The sequence below is a fragment of the Gobius niger genome (assembly GCF_951799975.1).
Source record: "Gobius niger genome assembly, contig: SCAFFOLD_117, whole genome shotgun sequence".
NCBI classification, from domain to species: Eukaryota; Metazoa; Chordata; class Actinopteri; order Gobiiformes; family Gobiidae; genus Gobius; species Gobius niger.
In genome coordinates this window covers 25442-45759 of record NW_027639106.1, presented here as the reverse complement: position 1 = coordinate 45759, position 20318 = coordinate 25442, and the positions used below count along the sequence as shown (strand labels likewise).

The 20318-nt window shown below is 38.9% G+C and overlaps 2 protein-coding genes across 2 annotated transcripts in view; both read left to right on the top strand.

Annotated features, from left to right (window-relative positions):
• Positions 1-308: 308 nt before the first annotated feature.
• LOC306982884 (cdc42 homolog) lies at positions 309-12557 on the top strand (the record flags this gene model as incomplete). Its single annotated transcript, XM_079583332.1, has 5 exons — positions 309-440; positions 5787-5859; positions 5937-6046; positions 7051-7248; positions 12468-12557. The coding sequence occupies exons 1-5, from the start codon at positions 336-338 to the stop codon at positions 12555-12557; spliced, it is 576 nt and encodes a 191-aa protein (XP_079439458.1). The 5' UTR covers positions 309-335.
• A 5952-nt stretch (positions 12558-18509) lies between these two features.
• LOC306982885 (cdc42 homolog) overlaps positions 18510-20318 on the top strand; it is a gene marked incomplete at its 5' end in the record, with an annotated part of 3200 nt that continues 1391 nt past the window's right edge. Inside the window, one exon of the mRNA XM_079583333.1 lies at positions 18510-18515. Coding sequence (XP_079439459.1) covers positions 18510-18515 — 6 coding nt within the window. The remainder of the gene's footprint in view (positions 18516-20318) is intronic.

Here is a 20318-nt window from a genome sequence, read left to right as displayed (position 1 = left end):
CACCGACGAAAAGTCCTGAATTTTTGCCCAAAATTCAATTAGGTGAAAAAAAAAACTTTCACATCTCCAAAATTCTAAAATTCAAAAAAATGGCGCGTTAGCGCCCCCTGGAAAAACGACGTTAACATATTGATCGTCCTGAAGCTCCTCCTCCTGAAGCTCCTCCTGAATCGCAGAGTGAAGTCACACAAACGGCTTTGTCCCAAACGCAGAGGAATCTCCAGCGTGAGGCTCATTTACAGAGGAATGTCCAGGCTGTGACTTTAAATCCTGGTCAGAGGCGTCTGTGTCCGCAGTGTCCGCAGTGACCGCAGTGACCGCAGGAACGTCTCCAGATGCAGACCATCAAGTGTGTGGTGGTGGGCGACGGAGCCGTGGGGAAAACCTGTCTGCTCATTTCATACACCACCAACAAGTTCCCGTCGGAGTACGTGCCCACGGTGAGTTCACGTCCCCACGGTGAGTTCACGTCCACACGGTGAGTTCACTTCCACAATCTCATCAACCTCTTAACTCCCGCCTGAACCGAGAGGAGCTTTTTCCTCACATCATCACATTTTTTTTCCAGCATTTTTTTGTTGGGTATTCAACTCATTTTTGTAAAAAATTTTCATTACATTTTTGTCACATTTTTTGTCATATTTTTATCAATTTTTTATCAATTTTTTGTCATTTTTTTGTTACATTTTGGTCTTTTTTTTAGTATTTTTTTGTCAAATTTGTCACTTTTTATTTTTTTTCATTTTTTCGTCAATTTTTAGTAATTTTTTTGTCTTTTTTTGTCCATTTTTTATCAATTTTTTGTCATTTTTTGTCACTTTTTTCATTTTTTGTCATTTTTTAATCATTTTTGTAATCAAATTTTTTGTCATTTTTGTGACATTTTTGCCACTTTTTCATCAATGTTTTCTCACTTTTTTGTCACATTTCCATCATTGTTTTCGTCTCAGTTTTGTTGCTTTTTTCACACCTTTTTTCCAGAAGCTTTTGGATTGGGGTAAAGCCAAACTGGAGAAAAGGTGCTCGGTTCAGGTGGGAGTTAAGGGGTTAAAGCGAGTGATCGGCTGCTGAAGACGGAGACGAGCTCCAGAAAGTCTCTGCCCTGAAGGACTTTCCATTTAAACTTTATTAAGTCAGTATTGAACACAGGCTCGTCATTCAGAGCTCCAGGGTTTGTCTTAAAGGGGGCCTATTATGCAAAATCGACTTTTTCAAGCTTTACATCATGTTATTAAGTCATTCCCTCATTAAAACCATGCCTGAAGTGTTGCCTTGGCACATTCACGTATTTTCGAGTAGTCTGTAGAAACTCTGATGGCGGCCATTTTAGGGATAAAACGCCTGATTCCTTCAGGAAACGCCTCGACCTCCAGGATACGCCTCCGACCTTTCGTCACCAGCCGAGTAACCAACCACTGCCCCTCAGCAGAACCCCCTCCCCGCAGTGTCTAGCCCTAAGATGTAAACAGAGTCATCATGGAGGATTAGCTTCATGTGTTGTGAACCGGAGCCACAGCAGACTTTTACAAAGACACACATCAGTGTTTCTGTTACCGAAACACCCAGGATTAAAACCGGTGACAAGAACACTTATTTCAGTGTCTGGTTCTGCGCTGGGCCTTGATGATGCACAGAGCCTCCGGAGAAAGCTAATGCTAAGCTAAACCTCGAGTCATCACGTGGAAACGAGAAATATGCACAAATAAAGTCAATAAAACCACCACACACATAAAGAACCGTTTAACAATGATCACACACGGAGCCTGGCTTGTTGATTTGGAAGTTTATTGCTCACATTTCATCTACAATGGGTCATAGCCGAGTGGTTTTCTCCCGGAGCTAACAAGCTAGCCGCGACAAGCTAACGGGAAAATTCACTGAATACAAGCAGCATATTATGCATTGAAAACGTCACTAAAACAGGCAACTGCTTGAAGCAGCCTTTATGATGATGACACACTGAGCCGGGCTTGTTGATTGTGTAGTTTATTGCTCACATTTCATCTACAATGGGTCATAGCCGAGTGGTTTCTCCCGGAGCTAAGGCACTATTAGCCACGACAAGCTAACAACCTTCACCTTCACAACATTCATTGAAAACAGGCAGCATATTATGCACAAATAATGTGAATAAAGCAGCAACTACTCGAAGCAGCCTTTACGATGATCACACAATGAGCCTGGCTTTACACATTTGTGGTTTAATACAGACTTTTCATCAACAATGAGCTGTAGTCGATTATAACAAGCTAACGGGTAACCTCGAAAAACCATTGTCCACCTGCACAGATAATGTCCGTCTTTTGAATCGTATGGGCTCCTGCAGATCCTGGTGTCGTCCATGGGGGTATAGTTAGAGATCCATAGGGCATGGCAGATGCAAAGAGAAGCCTCCAAACAGCAGTTATTTTTCAGGCAAGAGCCCCTTCCAAGCGTCCGGTGTGGAAGGTTCGTCTCCAAATAATATCCTGTGTGGCCATTGTTCCCAAAGTGATAAACAGTAGCTCCTTTCCAACAATAAAAATTAAAATGCACCGATCGTAGTTTCAATACAGTTGAGACAACAAGCGCAGTGTTGTTGTGATGCCACAGACGGCGTGTGGAGGGGGCGTGTCTGAAAGGGTCAGAGGTTCTTAAAGAGACAGAGGCCTATTTCAAGTCATTTGCTACAGCCATTTTGAAAGAGCAATTTTATACAAGGCAGTTATTCTAATTTACTGCATTTACAGACTAACAGAAGGTTTCGTCATCATTGTAGTGTGCTATAGACTGGTGCTATGTGGCTGAAAAAAGCATAATACCCCCTCTTTAAAGGAACAGGCCCCGCTCGTCCACACTGAGATGGTCCTGCCTGAGCTCAGACGAGTCGATCCATACCTGTCTTGGAGCCATAGGAATACACTGGGAGAGGCCTGAGCGCACACACAAAGACCAGACAGGTACAGATCAACTCGTCTGAGCTCAGGTAAGAACAGATCTCAGGCCTGTTCCTTTAAGGCAGGGGTCGGCAACGTCTTCAGCACAGAACCTCTGGCCCCCAAGATGATTTTGAGAAACATTATACACAAATCAGAGAGTACTTTTAACATTATTAGAGTTAAATGGGAGGAAACAAAGGTAGAAATACTGTCAATGCACCCAATGAGGTCATATATTATGTACAACACTGGTATTTGAAGGAAGTGCACTGGGAAAAGAATAATCGTTTTAAGGAAGAAATGACATAAATCTACTTGAATTAAGAGATTAAATCTAATGTTTGAGTAGATTTGGTCTGGTGTCGGATGAGATAAAACTAATTTCAAGGGAAAAACAGTTATTTGTCTGATTTCAAGTGGGTTTTATTCTTGTTTCATTGGCATTTGTATCTTGGATTAGTTCAAACCGACTCAAATTCAACATAGAATTTGATGAATTCAAGCCATTTTAAGTCATTTTTTCCAGTGTCGTGCTTCACTTTGGGCGAATAATCATAACAGCGCCTTCGGCCCTCGGTCTGTTTACAATAAAGAAAATGGTCCCTCCCTCTCCCAAACTCCCTCCCTCCATCACTCCCTGATAAAAAAGATTGATGAAAAAATGACAATAAAATGACAAAAAATGTGAAAAACCAAAAAATGACAAAAATTTGATTTAAAAAAATGACAAAAAAAGACAAAAAAAAGACAAAAAAAAGACAAAAAATGACGAAAAAATGACAAAAAAAACAAAATAATGACAAAAAAAAACAAAAAAAACAAATGACAAAAAATGACGAAAAAATGACAAAAAAAATAAAATCATGACAAAAAAAACAAAAAATGACCAAAAAAATGTGACAAAAAATGATGAAAAAACGTATTAAAAATGACAAAAAATTGACAAAAAAATGACAAAAAATGTGACAAAAAAATGACAAAACATGACAAAAAATTGATGCAAAAATTGATGCAAAAATGACAAAAATGTGACAAGAAATGACATAAATCTACTTGAATTAAGAGATTAAATCTAATGTTTGAGTAGATTTGGTCTGGTCTTAGATTAGATAAAACCTCTAGTAGTCGTTATTCTCTTAATTCAGATAATTTTGTGTCATTTCAAGGGAAAAACAATTATTTGTCTGATTTCAAGTGGGTTTTATTCTTGTTCCATTGGCTCTATAGCGTTTGTATCTTGGATTAGTTCAAACCGACTCAAATTCAACATAGAATTTGATGAATTCAAGCCATTTTAAGTCATTTAATCTCATTTAAGATGGTCATTTTTCCAGTGTCGTGCTTCACTTTGGGCGAATAATCATAATAATCATAATAATCAGCACCTTCGGCCCTCGGTCTGTTTACAATAAAGAAAATGGTCCCTCCCTCTCTCTGCTTTAAGGGCTTGTCTCACCTCTCTGAGACGTCCCCTGGAGATAAGGCGAGTCTCCCTGTGGTCTCCGAGAGGTCTCTGCTATGTTCTTTAGATCTTTGTGATATTCTTAATGTGTGGAATAAACGTCAGCTCAGAGTCAAAGATCACACCAGGTTCTTCACCTGTGAGGAAGGATTAAAGACAGTGACTGTAGTTTGGGTAAAAGTCTCTCTCTGGGCCTCAGGGCCGATCATTAACATTAACATACTAGTCTCCAGACTGGGGAGACAGGCCCGTCACCATATGTTACTTTTCATTACTATTTTTATTTTATTTCACAAGCTTCCGTGAGCCTGCGCTGAATCCCCCTCACTCCATCACTCCCTGATAAAAAAAAGGATGAAAAAATGACAAAAAATGTGACAAAAAAACGACGAAAAAATGACGAAAAATGTGATAAAAATGTAACAAAAAAATGACAAAAATTGTATTAAAAAAATGACAAAAAAATGCTGAAAAAACGTATGAAAAAATAACAAAAATGTGACAAAAAAATGACGAAAAAATGACAAAAAAATGACGAAAAAATGACAAAAAAATGACAAAAAAAACAAAAAATGACAAAAAAATGACAAAAAAAACAAATGACAAAAAATGTGACAAAAAATTACCAAAAAAATGAGAAAAAAACACAATAATGACAACAACAAAAAATGACAAAAAAATGACCAAAAAAAAAAAAGACAAAAAAACCAAACAAATAACAAAAAATGACCAAAAAAATGAAAAAAAAACTAACAAATGACAAAAAATGTGACAAAAAATGACCAAAAAAATAAAATAATGAAAAATAAAAAAAAAATATGACAAACAAAACAAAAAATGACAAAAAAATGACAAAAAATGATGAAAAAACTTATTAAAAAATGACTAAAAAATAACAAAAAATGACAAAAAATTGATGCAAAAATTGATGAAAAAATGTGACAAACAAATGACAAAATTGTGATAAAAAATGAAAAAAAAAAAAGACAAAAAATGTGACAAAAATTTGACCAAAAAATGTATGAAAATGTGACAAATAAAGTTACAAAAGTGAGGAGAGAGACATGTTTCAGAGGGACTGAGGAGAGAGACATGTTTCAGAGGGACTGAGGAGAGAGACATGTTTCAGAGGGACTGAGGAGAGAGACATGTTTCAGAGGGACTGAGGAGAGAGACATGTTTCAGAGGGACTGAGGAGAGACATGTTTCAGAGGGACTGAGGAGAGACATGTTTCAGAGGGACTGAGGAGAGACATGTTTCAGAGGGACTGAGGAGAGACATGTTTCAGAGGGACTGAGGAGAGACATGTTTCAGAGGGACTGAGGAGAGACATGTTTCAGAGGGACTGAGTCAGTGTCTCCTACAGACTTGTTTTGCAGTAGTTGAGGTTCTTCTTCTTCTGCAGGTGTTTGATAACTACGCGGTGACGGTGATGATCGGGGGAGAGCCCTACACTCTGGGACTGTTCGACACGGCAGGTCAGAACAAACTCTACTCTGTTACTTCATGAAGTTTAAAGCAGGTTTGAATCCAGTGTGAACGTGTGTCTGTGCAGGTCAGGAGGATTACGACCGTCTGCGCCCGCTCAGCTACCCTCAGACCGACGTCTTCCTCGTCTGCTTCTCCGTGGTGTCTCCGTCCTCCTACGAGAACGTCAGAGAGAAGGTTCCTCCTCTGCACTGCCTCTCCCTCCTCTCTTGTTCGCACAGATCCTTCTTGAGTCTGAGCTCCTCCACACTATGAGTGTCCTCACGAAGATAGCCGTACAAGATCGTGTGTGTGTGTGTGTTCTTGTACTCATGACATTGTGAGGACCAGTTTGAGTTTTTAACCTGCAGTGAGGACATTTTGGGTGGTCCTCACTTCTTTTAACCTTAACTCCCACCTGAACCGAGCACATTTTCTCCAGCTTTACCCCAATCCAAAAGCTTCTGGAAAAAAGGTGTGAAAATAGCGACAAAACTGAGATGAAAACAAGGATGAAAATGTGACAAAAAAGTGAGAAAACTTTGACAAACAAGCGACGAAAAATTGATTAAAAAGTGGCAAAAATATCACAAAAATGTCACAAGAAATTGACAAATTATGTATGAAAAAATGACAAAAAATTGACCAAAAAATGACCAAAAAAAGACCAAAATGTAACAAAAAATGACAAAAATGTGATAAAAAATTGATGAAAAACTGAAAAAAAAATGTGATTAAAATTTGACAAAAAAATTACAAAAAATTGACAAAAAAAGACAAAAAAAGACAAAAAAAAGACCAAATGCAAAAAAGTTAAAAAAAAAAAAAAAAACTGAGGAAAAAGATTAATTTAGTTTTGTAGGTCTTAGCTTTCAAATGAGGCGTTACACTGGCCTACAGGATTTGGGTAAAGCTGAACTGGAGAAAATGCCCTCGGTTCAGGCGGGAGTTAAGAGGTTAAGGACTGTTTGAGGGTCAAGATGTGGTTTTAGGGTCAGGATTACGGTGAGGGTTAGGGGCTTAGTGGGTTCAGGGTTAGAGACTGGGTAATACATTATATCTATGCGTGTCCTCACTAAGATAGCCGTACAAGATCGTGTGTGTGTGTGTGTTGTTGTATTTACGACATTGTGAGGATATTGGGGCCATGCGTGACTGCCATCTACTACTATCTCCTTTACCCTCCCTCTCTGTGTCTCCAGTGGGTGCCGGAGATCAACCACCACTGCACCCGCACCCCGTTCCTGCTGGTGGGCACGCAGACCGACCTCCGGGACGACCACAGCGTCCTGGAGAAGCTGACCAAGAACAAACAGCGCCCCCTGATGGCGGAGCACGGGGAGAGACTGGCCAAGGACCTGAAGGCGGTGAAGTACGTGGAGTGCTCCGCCCTCACACAGGTGAGAGATTCTGTAGTTACGAGTAGTAGTTCATAGTTACTGCCGCCATCAAGACCGAAGCGGCACGGTAGCACAGCGGTCGCTTCACAGCTAGAAGGTCCGGGTTCGATTCCCACCAAGGACGGGGCCTTTCTGTGTGGAGTTTGCATGTTCTCCCCATGTCTGCGTAGGTTTCCACCGGGTACTCCGGTTTCCCCTACCACTTAAAACATGTACATGTTTTCATCATTTTGATTTTTAAAAAAAATCCCATTTTATTCATTTATTTTCTTCCCACGTTTGCCCAATTTTTTTCCTTATTTTTCCTCCAATTTTTCTCATTTCACAATAATTTCCCCCTAACCCCTCTCCCATTTTTCTCCTTTTTGTGAAATTGTTTCCACATTTTTTTCCAATTTTTTGCCCCATTTTACTAATTTTTTTTTCTTATTTTTGCCCAATTTTTTCTCATTTTTGCCCAATTTTTTCTCATTTTTGCTAATTTTTTATTATTAATATTTTCCCAATTTTTCTCATTTTTTTCCTCCACATCCACTGTTTATTTAAGCCAAGATTCTAAAACTTCGATACATGATCACTTTTAAAACTGATCAATTAATGTGCAAAGCTAAAAATAAGCAACGACCTCTAAAAATTCAGCAGTTGATTTTTTGAAAGAGAAGGAAAATGCCCGGACATCCAGAAAAAGTTTCTGTGTGTCCGTTTGTGGTCCTAAAATATGGAATAAATGACACGTAGACCTCAAGCCATGTCCAAATATCAGACAGTTTAAATATCAATACAAAGAATGGATATTCTCTAAGTATCGGAAGAAAATCTCTGACTTTTCATGTTCAGCTGTTGTAAACCTGATGTTGATGGTAGGTAGCTTTCACACTGTATATGACAACTTGATTTAGATCACAGAGCTCAAATTATTGTTTTAACCCCTTAACTCCCGCCTGAACCGAGCACATTTTCTCCAGTTTGGCTTTACCCCAATCCAAAAGCTTCTGGAAAAAAGGTGAGACGAAAACAATGATGGAAATGTGACAAAAAAATGAGAAAACTTTGACAAAAAAGTGACGAAAAATTGATGAAAAAGAGGCAAAAATGACAAAAAAAATAACAAAAAATGACAAAAAAATGACAAAAAAACGACAAAAAATGACAAAAAAAATAACAAAAAATGACTAAAAAATGACAAAAAATAAAAAAAAAATGACAAAAATGTGACAAATAAATGATCAAAATTTTTTTTTTAAAAAAACGAGTTGAATACCAAACAAAAAAATGATGGAAAAAAAATCCGATGACGTGAGGAAAAAGATCCTCTCGGTTCAGGCGGGAGTTAAGAGGTTAAGGAAGCCTAAAAAGTAAACAGAACAAGAGACTGACAGTACTTAAAAGGGGCGGGACTAAATAAGTGTTTACTTCCCCCCCACCCCTTTTCGGACAGCCTCATTTAAAATGTGCAAAAGGTAAAACAAGCATCGGCATCAAGAGTATCGGGAAAAATGTAACAGTGCCCGGCCCTGGTTACTCACGGCAGGACCTGATGATAGAGTCTGAGCGGCACAAACATGGCTGTGCCCAAATGCACTGCGTAAGCGGCCAAAAAACATCACATGTAGCTTCAGTCTGAATCAGTGACGTTAGCATGCTACCGCGGTTAGCTACGTGCAGCAAGTTTGTGCCAGACTTTGTATTTGTTGTGGGGACACTAGAAGGTCCAGGATTTTGCTCTGGTCGGAAGGCCTACTGAGGGCCATGGCGGTAGAGGCAGGTCTGTAGGACATCATGTAGCAGGGACAGGAACCAAAAGAGCCCACTCCGGACAGAGGTCTCAGTCTGACGGCGGCCCCAGGACAAAAGGAACCCACCCACTTTTTTCTTGAATTTTTGCCACTTTTTTCTTGAATTTTTGTCACTTTTTTGATGATTTTTTGTCAAATTTTTGTCACTTTTTTGTTGAATTTTTGCCACTTTTTTCTTGAATTTTTGCCACTTTTTTGCTGATTTTTTGCCACTTTTTTCTTGAATTTTTGTCACTTTTTTGTTGAATTTTTGCCACTTTTTTCTTGAATTTTTGCCACTTTTTTGCTGATTTTTTGCCACTTTTTTCTTGAATTTTGCCACTTTTTGTTGAATTTTTGTCACTTTTTTGTTGAATTTTTGTCACTTTTTTGTTGAATTTTTGTCACTTTTTTGTTGAATTTTTGTCACTTTTTTGTCAATTTTTTGTCAATTTTTTGTCAATTTTTTGTCAATTTTTTGTCAAATTTTTGCCACTTTTTTGTTGAATTTTTGCCACTTTTTTCTTGAATTTTTGCCACTTTTTTCTTGAATTTTTGCCACTTTTTTCTTGAATTTTTGCCACTTTTTTCTTGAATTTTTGCCATTTTTTTCTTGAATTTTAGCCACTTTTTTCTTGAATTTTTGCCACTTTTTTCTTGAATTTTTGCCACTTTTTTCTTGAATTTTTGCCATTTTTTTCTTGAATTTTTGCCACTTTTTGTTGAATTTTTGTCACTTTTTTGTCAATTTTTTGTCAATTTTTTGTCAAATTTTTGCCACTTTTTTGCTGAATTTTTGCCACTTTTTTCTTGAATTTTTGCCACTTTTTTGTTGAATTTTTGTCACTTTTTTGATGATTTTTTGTCAAATATTTGTCAAATTTTTGTCACTTTTTTCTGGAATTTTTGCCACTTTTTTCTGGAATTTTTGTCACTTTTTTGTTGAATTTTTGTCACTTTTTTGTTGAATTTTTGCCACTTTTTTGCCGAATTTTTGCCACTTTTTGTTGAATTTTTGTCACATTTTTGTTGAATTTTTGTCACTTTTTTGTTGAATTTTTGTCACTTTTTTGTTGAATTTTTGTCACTTTTTTGTTGAATTTTTGTCACTTTTTTGTCAATTTTTTGTCAATTTTTTGTCAATTTTTTGTCAATTTTTTGTCAAATTTTTGTCACTTTTTTCTTGAATTTTTGCCACATTTTTGCAGAATTTTTGCCACTTTTTTCTTGAATTTGTAAAGCATGGGAATCTCAAAGTGCTACAGCACAAGTAAAAACTGACAATAATAAAAGCACACAAAAGTTGAAGATAAAATGTTAATAAAGGAACAGAAAAGTCTTGAGTCCTCTTTGAAAAGTCTCCAGAGACTGTGGGGCCCTCAGGTCTGGTGGTCGGGCGTTCCACAGTTTAGGAGCAGCCACCACAGACACCAACCTGAAGGTTGGTGTCTGTGGACCTGAGTGTTCTGGTTATGGGCGGAGGAGCGAGGAGTTCCGTGAGATAGTCCGGGGCGTGTCCATGGATGCATGGACAGGTGAGCAGGCAGATTTTTTGTTTGATGCGTTGACCGATCGGGAGCCAGTGGAGGTCACGGAGGGCTGGGGTGATGTGCTGGTGCTTAGGCGTCCTCGTCAGGACCCTGGCCGCGGCGGTGGTTCAGGGATAGGTGCAGGCACTGGAGGCAGCTGAGAGACTGGAGTGGGAAGGGCCCACCCAGGACGGAGAATGTCCCGCAGTGGCCCAGGGGGAGCAAACAGGAGGAGCCCACCCCAGACGGTGGTCTCAGTCCGATGGTGGCCCCAGGACAAGAGGAGCCCACCCTGGACGGAGAAAGTGTCCAGCGGTGGCTCCGGAACTGAAGGGGAAGTCTGGCAGTGGCTCAGGGCGGGAAGCAGGGAACAGTCACCCCGGACAGATTCAAATGTCCAGCGGTGGCTCCGGGACAGAGTAGGAACAGGGGTCCGGGTCCTCAGCTACCAAAGGCCAGTCCGCTGGGTGTTGAAGTGGTCGCGTCATTCTGTCTGTCCGTGTTTGTGAGTTGGGTTATTATTCCAGTTATTCCTGCTTTACTTTTGTTTTTTGTCATTTTCTTATTTGGATTTTTGCACGTATTAAAGGTCCTATATCCTGCTATTTTAGCCATTCCAAAGTTAAGTATAGGCATTTATATGATATATTGTACCTCTACCATTATGGAGCACTCATTTTTGTGCTAAATATAAGTGTTTTCTGGAGGTAATTTTCAAACCCGGAAGACACAACGCTTCGATTCAGTAACTCCGCCCCCTCTCTCCGCACATACTTTACCGTAATATAAATAAACAGCAATAAGTGAAGTTACTTTGCAATGCAGTGATACGGAGTTGACATCTGCAACACAGCTTCATAAATGGCTAACACACATGCTAATATGCTAACACACACAAGCTAATATGCTAACACACACAAGCTAATATGCTAACACACAAGCTAATATGCTAACACACAAGCTAATATGCTAACACACACAAGCTAATATGCTAACACACAAGCTAATATGCTAACACACAAGCTAATATGCTAACACACAAGCTAATATGCTAACACACACAAGCTAATATGCTAACACACACAAGCTAATATGCTAACACACATGCTAATATGCTAACACACACAAGCTAATATGCTAACACACATGCTAATATGCTAACACACACAAGCTAATATGCTAACACACACAAGCTAATATGCTAACACACAAGCTAATATGCTAACACACAAGCTAATATGCTAACACACAAGCTAATATGCTAACACACAAGCTAATATGCTAACACACAAGCTAATATGCTAACACACATGCTAATATGCTAACACACAAGCTAATATGCTAACACACATGCTAATATGCTAACACACAAGCTAACCCGCGTTTGGATTGACTCACCGCTCTGGTCCATCGCTGTTTACATTATGGGACTCGCGTTGGTTATAAAAGTTAATCCACTTTGATTCTGGTGAAGGTTCACCAAACATCCATCAGAGACAGTCACAGAAAAACAATATTTTGGTGAAAGTCGCTGAATCCCAGAGAAAAAACAGCTGAGTGGCCTCTTCTTGAAAAAAGTTGAACAAACTCCCGTCCTTGAAGCCAAACGCGCTTCTTTTTCTCCGTGACATTATTGTTAGTTAAGAATAAAGAACAGGTGTGTCCAGTTACAACGACGCTCAGGGGTGTTTGTTTTGGCCACAGCTGACCTGGGAGCACCTCAGCACATCCTTTTTATTTTTTTTATTTTTTTATTTTTCTAAAATAAAAAGCTAAAAGCTCTAAAAAGTCGATTTTGCATGATATAGGACCTTTAAATCTAGTTCCCTTGCAGTCTGCATTTTGGGCCATTTCTTTCTTATTTTTACTTTAAACCGTGACATTTGTGACTCACGTGAAACTGTTGTTTCCGCAGCGAGGCCTGAAGAACGTGTTTGACGAAGCCATCCTCGCCGCGCTGGAGCCGCCGGACACCAAGTCCAAACAGACCTGCTTCCTGCTGTAGAACAGTTACTCCTGTTATACATGTTTTTGCTGATGCACGTGTCAGACCCAAAGCTTCTAAAGGATATGTGTGTTTTTAACTGGCCTGATCCTGGAGGTGATTTGTTTTCTCCTTTTCCCATCATTTATTGGAAATACTTGCAATTAACTTTATATAAAAAAGAGCTCACGAATATTTGTAATAAAGCTTCCAGTAACTGACTCTAAATTCTCATTCTTTAACTTAATATTATATTTATACACAGTTTGTGCTCTGGTTTAACCCCACTTTATCCCACTTTAACCCCTCTGTACCCTCTATTCATCTTTAGCCCACATTTAACCTCTGGTTTAGCCTCTATTTTCAACTGAATTTATCTGATTTCTTTTGCCTGGCGAGTTCAAATGATGTACAGATCAAAGTATCATCTCACATGAAAATAAAAAGGTTTAACCTCTGACCCCAGCACAGTTTCTCCTGTTTCTAAAAGATTCTCCACTGGAGGACAACAGTTTAACGCCTCATTTGAAAAGACCGATACTTTTTTGTTGAATTTTTGCCACTTTTTTCTTGAATTTTTGACACTTTTTTCTTGAATTTTTGACACTTTTTTCTTGAATTTTTGCCACTTTTTTCTTGAATTTTTGCCACTTTTTAGCTGAATTTTTGCCACTTTTTTGATGAATTTTTGTCACTTTTTTGTTGAATTTTTGTCACTTTTTTGTTGAATTTTTGCCACTTTTTTGTTGAATTTTTGCCACTTTTTTGCTGAATTTTTGCCACTTTTTTGTTGAATTTTTGCCACTTTTTTGTTGAATTTTTGACACTTTTTTCTTGAATTTTTGCCACTTTTTTGCTGAATTTTTGTCCCTTTTTTGATGAATTTTTGCCACTTTTTTGCTGAATTTTTGCCACTTTTTTGTTGAATTTTTGTCACTTTTTTGTTGAATTTTTGCCACTTTTTCTTGAATTTTTGCCACATTTTTTTGAATTTTTGACACATTTTTCTTGAATTTTTGACACATTTTTCTTGAATTTTTGACACATTTTTCTTGAATTTTTGCCACTTTTTTGCTGAATTTTTGTCACTTTTTTGATGAATTTTTGTCACTTTTTTGTTGAATTTTTGTCACTTTTTTGTTGAATTTTTGCCACTTTTTTGCTGAATTTTTGCCACTTTTTTGCTGAATTTTTGCCACTTTTTGCTGATTTTTTGCCACTTTTTTTCTGGAATTTTTGCCACTTTTTTTCTGGAATTTTTGCCACTTTTTTTCTGGAATTTTTGCCACTTTTTGTCTGGAATTCTTGCCACTTTTTTCTGGAATTTCTGCCACTTTTTTCTGGAATTTTTGTCACTTCTTTGTTGAATTTTTGTCAAATTTTTGTTGAATTTTTGCCACTTTTTTGTTGACTTTTTGCCACTTTTTTGTTGAATTTTTGCCACTTTTTTGCTGAATTTTTGCCACTTTTTTGCTGAATTTTTTGCCACTTTTTTTCTGGAATTTTTGCCACTTTTTTCTGGAATTTTTGCCACTTTTTTCTGGATTTTTTGCCACTTTTTTCTGGAATTTTTGCCACTTTTTTCTGGAATTTTTGCCACTTTTTTGGCGTGTTTTCGTCACGTTTGTGTCAATTTTTTTCTTTTCTTTGGGAAATGAACTCTTCAGTGTAAAACAGTGTAAAACAGTGTAAAACAGTGTAAAACAGTGTAAAACAGTGTAAAACAGTGTAAAACAGTGTAAAACAGTGTAAAACAGTGTAATACTGTGTAAAGCAGGGTAATGCAGCGTAATACAGTGTAATACCTGGAGCTGACGCAGGTGGCGGTGTTCCCTCTCACCGCACTTCCGCTGTGGCGCTGTCATGGCGGCTCGCGCGGGGCTAACTGATGCTAACGGGTCGTATTTGACGGTTTAAAGCGGTTTGAAGATGTCCTGCTGCGTCAGAGACTGTAAGAACCGGAGCGACAGAGGCCCCCGGGAGGGACTGAAGTTCTACCGGGTTCCCGCGGACCCGAAGCTGAACGCGCAGTGGCTGAAAGCGGCGGGACGGTGGGACCTGCTCCGGGTCCCGGCGAAGGAGCGCAGGGTCTGCAGCGCGCACTTCGTCACAGGTCACACAAACAAACAAACAAACAAACAAACAAACAAACACACACTTTCTCATATGTCAACACGTTCATCGATCATTATGATGAAGAGACGTTTTTATAAAGCGTCAGAAATGTGAAAAAAGTGCTGCAAACATCTGCATTCACGTCGCTTTGAGGGAGAATCACTGCATTTCCCCAATTTTCCTTTTTCCCCCCTCAGTTTTCGCCATTTTTGTCCGATTTCTTCCACATTTTCTCCTATTTTTTCCAAATTTTTTCTCACCTTTTTGTCCAGAATTCTGGACATTGGAAATAAGCATTTCTTTCATAACAGTTTAGTAATTCCGATATTATGTAGATGATATATTGCCAAATGTATCGATAAACTACTTGTGTGAAGTTTGCCCCCCATAGTGTCCGATTTGCTTCAAAATGGTGTCATTCGTTTGTGCAAATAAAATGAGCGTTTGTGCGCACTTCGTCTTTGAGATATTGATTGACTGTGGATGTGGAATCCCTCCGCATCACTAATTGGTTTTCATGTTCTTTTTCTTTTATTAAACTTCTGTCTTTTTCCTGATTTTAAAGCTAAAACTAAGCAAAGACCAAGACCCGAAACAAGATTGGACCAAAACCCAAACCAAGACCAGACCAAGACCCGAACTGAGACTAGACCAAAACTCGAACAAAGACCAGACAAAGACTAGACCAAGACCTGAACCAAGACCCGAACAGTGGGCACATAAAAATACGCCTAATGATCCCACTGGTCTATGCCACAAAAGAACATCCCACTCAGAACACTGATAGTCATGTCGCTTTAATCCCAGCGTTTATGTAAGATTTATGGGTAAAAGACACTTATTATGAATCCTTTTTGTTTTTATCAAGCAATTGTTTTTAGCTAAACTATACAAGTATCTGACTTGTGTGAAGTTTGCCCCCCCCTAGTGTCCGATTTGCTTCAAAATGGTTTCATTCGTTTGTGCCAGACCAGACCAGACCAAGACCCGAACAAAGATCAAGACTAAGAACCAAACCAAGACCAGACCAAGACCCGAACAAAGATCAGACCAGGACCAAGACCCGAGCCAAATACCAATCAACGATCAATATCTCAAAAACGAAGTGTGCACAAACGAAGCACAAACGAATGACGCCATTTTGAAGCAAATCGGACACTATGGGGGGGGCGAACTTCACCCAAGGCGATAAACTCCCATTTTACTTGAATTATAGTTTGTTGGAAATAGCACCTTCACACTTTTGCCCCGTATTATAATATCATTTGGGGGGATTAGCTTTAACTGTTGGTGGTTTGATTAAATAAAAGTGTTGTGTGTTTTGTGACAGAAATGCGAGCAGGATAATAATGTGTTTATTTGTTTCTCAGGGAAGTTTTCTCAGAACCCGACGCACCCCGATTATATCCCGTCAGTTTTCTCCTTCAACAAAAAGCGGGAGACGGAGCTCATCACGCGGCGAGTGCAGAGGTCAGACATTACATTTACATACGTGACCTTTAGAACATTAATGAGTGGAAACTCAGTGAACCAATGTGCAGCTTTTTAAAGGAAAATGGACTTTTTCAAGCTTTACATCATGTTATTCTGTCACTCCCTCATTAAAAACATGCCTGAAGTGTTGCCTTGGCACATTCACGTATTTCTGAGTAATCTGTAAAAACTCTGATGGCGGCCATTTTAGGGATAGGTTTGCCTGAGTCCTCCTAGGAACGCCCCCACCTCCTGGAGACGCCTCCGAGCTTTGGTCACCAGCCGAGTGACCAACCACTGCTCCTCAGCAGAACCCCCTCCCCACTGATGCCACAGACAGCGTGTGGAGGGGGCGTGTCTAAAGGCTCAGAGGTTCTTAACCCCTTAACTCCCGCCCGAACGGATCCCATTTTCTCCAGTTTGGCTTTACCCTAATCAAAAAGCTTCTTAGGAAAAAAGCACCAAAACAGCCACAAAAAATGAGAAACAACAAAAAAGTGACAAAAAATCAACAAAAATGTGACAAAAATTCAACAAAAAAATGACAAAAATTCAACAAAAATGTGACAAAAATTCAACAAAAAAGTGACAAAAATTCAACAAAAAAAATGACAAAAATTTGACAAAAATTTGACAAAAATTCAACAAAAAAAATGACAAAAATTCAACAAAAAAATGACAAAAATTCAACAAAAAAATGACAAAAAATCAACAAAAAAAAGACAAAAATTCAACAAAAAAATGACAAAAATTCAACAAAAAAATGACAAAAATTCAACAAAAAGTGACAAAAATTCAACAAAAAAATGACAAAAATTCAACAAAAATGTGACAAAAATTCAACAACAAAAATGACAAAAACTCAACAAAAATGTGACCAAAAAGAAAAAAAAACATGAAAAAGGTGACACAACACAGTCCGCTGTTCTACCGTGGGCGGCACGGAGGCGCAGCAGTTAGAGCTCGTGATCCCCATCTGGACGGGGCCTTCCTGTTTGTATGTTCTCCCCGTGTCTGCGTAGGTTTCCTCCAGGTACTACATTGTTTCGCCACCACTTAAAACATGTACAATAGGTTGCGTTCACGATTTAGAATGTGATGATGTCATAATGTCAGATGGAGGGCGGGGCCAATGCAACTCTATGGGAGAAATGCAGTTTTTGGAAGAAATCTCCAAAACGAAAATTGACAAATGTTTTTCCTCTTCAGTGTTTGATCGTGATCGGATTCACAAACCTGTGATACTATTTTTTTTGTCTGAAAGTCCTTTCTATTGGACAACTTTATGGTCATGTTTTCGCATATTGTCACCACTTTTTGACATTTTTTAGAGATAATAATTGTACATTAGTTCACATGTGCCGACAGAGGAGATCATGAACTTTGTGACAGTTTTTGTTTCATGTGGATTCCTCCAGTCACGACTGAGATATGAGCCAAAAAACAAAGACATAAAAATGTGCATTTTGTCAGTTACCACCGTTACCATAGTTACCGTCAGTTGCTCCACCTCAATGTTAAACTATAGGCTCTTTAGAATGTTGTGATGTCACGTGAACGCTACCTATAGGCCAGGATGAATGAGAGTGTGTGAGAGAGAGCGCCAGGGGAACGACGGATAGAATTAGCCAATGGTTATAATTCATAAACAGGAACTGTCCCGACCAAACAGCCCAATGAATGGTGGCCGCTCCTCGTGAACGTCGCACTCGGAGGCTTCGTTAGAGGCGTTTCTGCTGCGTCGCTAAATCCACGTCTCTGTCCCGAAGGTTCATCCGACGAGGGAAACGCACGAAGGCGGCGGGGGGAAAGTTTGACCCGCTCTACGCCCCCGGACACCCACGAGGACGCCTGCACGGCCTGCCGCCTGGACAGAAGCCTCGTCCGCCTCCTGAACACACGTATGGTCAGGCTCCCGAGCAGCAGCAGGGTCCGCCTCCTGAGCAGCAGGATGTTCGCCCCACAGGACATCTGCTCGTCCGTCTCCCTGCAGAGTTACTGCCCGAGCAGCTGCAGGGTCCCCCGTCTGAGCAGCAGCAAGGCCAGCTGCCCGTGTGCTTCTCTGGACAGCTGCAGGGTAAGACTCAGTCCCAGAACAATCTGTCCTCATCTCATCCAGGTTTAGGTTTTCATCTGCCATTTGCAGTGCACAAACACACTGGAAAAAAGTGTCAAACATTCACTCAAAAACATTAAAGTCGTAAAAACAAAGCCACAGAGTTAATTGAGTCAACAGCATCAGGAAGAAGAAAGATGGACCTCCACAGACTGAAGCCGCTGCTGTAAATGTGTGCTTTCTGATTCCAGACGCTGAGGATCCCAGAACTGTTGTCATCGTCGTGTACGAGCCACCAGAGGGCAGCGCAGAGCAAGGTCAGGGGAATAATGTCTGTCAGCCTTAAGTCTTTCAGAAACCGCTGAGAAATGTGTTTTTTAGGAGGGCTTTTCTCATGCTGTGGCCGGAAAGCGCTGGTGACTTTGACAGGGTGTCCGTGGGGTCTTAAAAAGTCTAAAATTCGACCTATTTGGTCTTAAATCCAGGGTAAACTGGTCTTTAAAATCAACGTTCAACGACCCAATTATTTGTGCACAATTGAGTTTAAAAAGTCGACAAATAAATGCAGAAATGCTCAGGGACAGAAGGAAAGAGAAAGTCCTGTTACTTTAGAAACACGTTTCTCACTTTGTTCATCAAAACATCTGACAAACAAGTTTAGAAAACAGAAAACCGAGACTAGATTCTGGCCTAATAATAATATCATTAAAATAATGATGATCATTAATTAGTTGTTAAGTTGACAGTGTTTTGTTCTATGCAAACGAGTGGAAAAGCTGCTTTAATTTTTAGAAACAGTGAATGTTTAACCAGCTCAATATTACAAAGCATTTTAAATACAAAAACTAAACTGTTTTTCTTTCATTCAGTCGATAATTGTGAGTAATTATTCAATCTCAATATTCTTATTATGGGATAAGGTTGTTCAAACTTGAATGGTTGTTAAATTGCCTAATGTGAAAAATGTTCATCCCACTGTGAAATCAGAAACAACAGTTTAACACTTGGATTTTTGTGACAGTGATTTTCTTTACAGTCCATTTAAATATTGTTCAAAAACAGGTCTTATTTTTGAGATTTTGTGGTCTTAAAAAGTCTTAAATTTGACAACTCTGCAGATCCCCTGTTTTGTAGAAACTGACATTGTCTCGTTTTTCCTCCTTCCATCTCAAACATCTCAGAGTTCAGCTGCAGAGCCTTTGAGGAACATGTCTTGAACCTGGGACAGTTCCTTCCACAGCTCCCAGCATTAAATTGGATTGAAACCAAATCTAAATCTAATTATTGGAAACTGATGACATCGCTCAACAGTTTTGGCTTTACATGTTCATCAAAAATCCCCAAATAATGTTGATCTAATCTTTAATCTCAGACATGTTCAGCAGCTGTTCTGACCTCTTAACTCCCACCTGAACTGAGCACATTTTCCCCAGTTTGGCTTTACCCCAATCCAAAAGCTTCTGGAAAAAAGCTGTGAAAATAGCGACAAAACTGAGACGAAAACAAGGATGGAAATGTGAGAAAAAAGTGAGAAAACTTTGATGAAAAAGAGGCAAAAATGTGATAAAAATTTGACCAAAAAATTACAAAAAAAATGACAAAAAAAGACAAACGTGATAAAAAAATTATGAAAAAGTGGTAAAAATATCGCAAGAAATTGACGAATATATGACAAAAATGTGACAAAAAAATGACACAAATTTGATTAAAACAAATGGACCAAAAAATGACAAAAATATGACAAAAGTTTGATAAAAAAATTGACAAAAAATTGATAAAAAAATGTAAAAAAATGTGACAAAAAAATGACACAAATATGACAAAAGTTTGATAAAAAAATTGACAAAAAATGGACAAAAAAGCGACGAAAAATTGATGAAAAAATGATGAAAAAATGTTAAAAATGTGACCAAAAAATTAGACAAATTTGACAAAAATGTGATAAAAAAGTTACAAAAATGAGTTGAATACCCAACAAAAAAATGATGGGAAAAAAAATGATGACGTGAGGAAAAAGATCCTCTCTGTTCCGGCGGGAGTTAAGAGGTTAAACTGTTCTTCCTCCTGCAGCTGTTCGGAGAGACTTCCAGATCAACGTTGGAGACACGGATCACTTTGTTCCCTGCCTCGGAGATCAC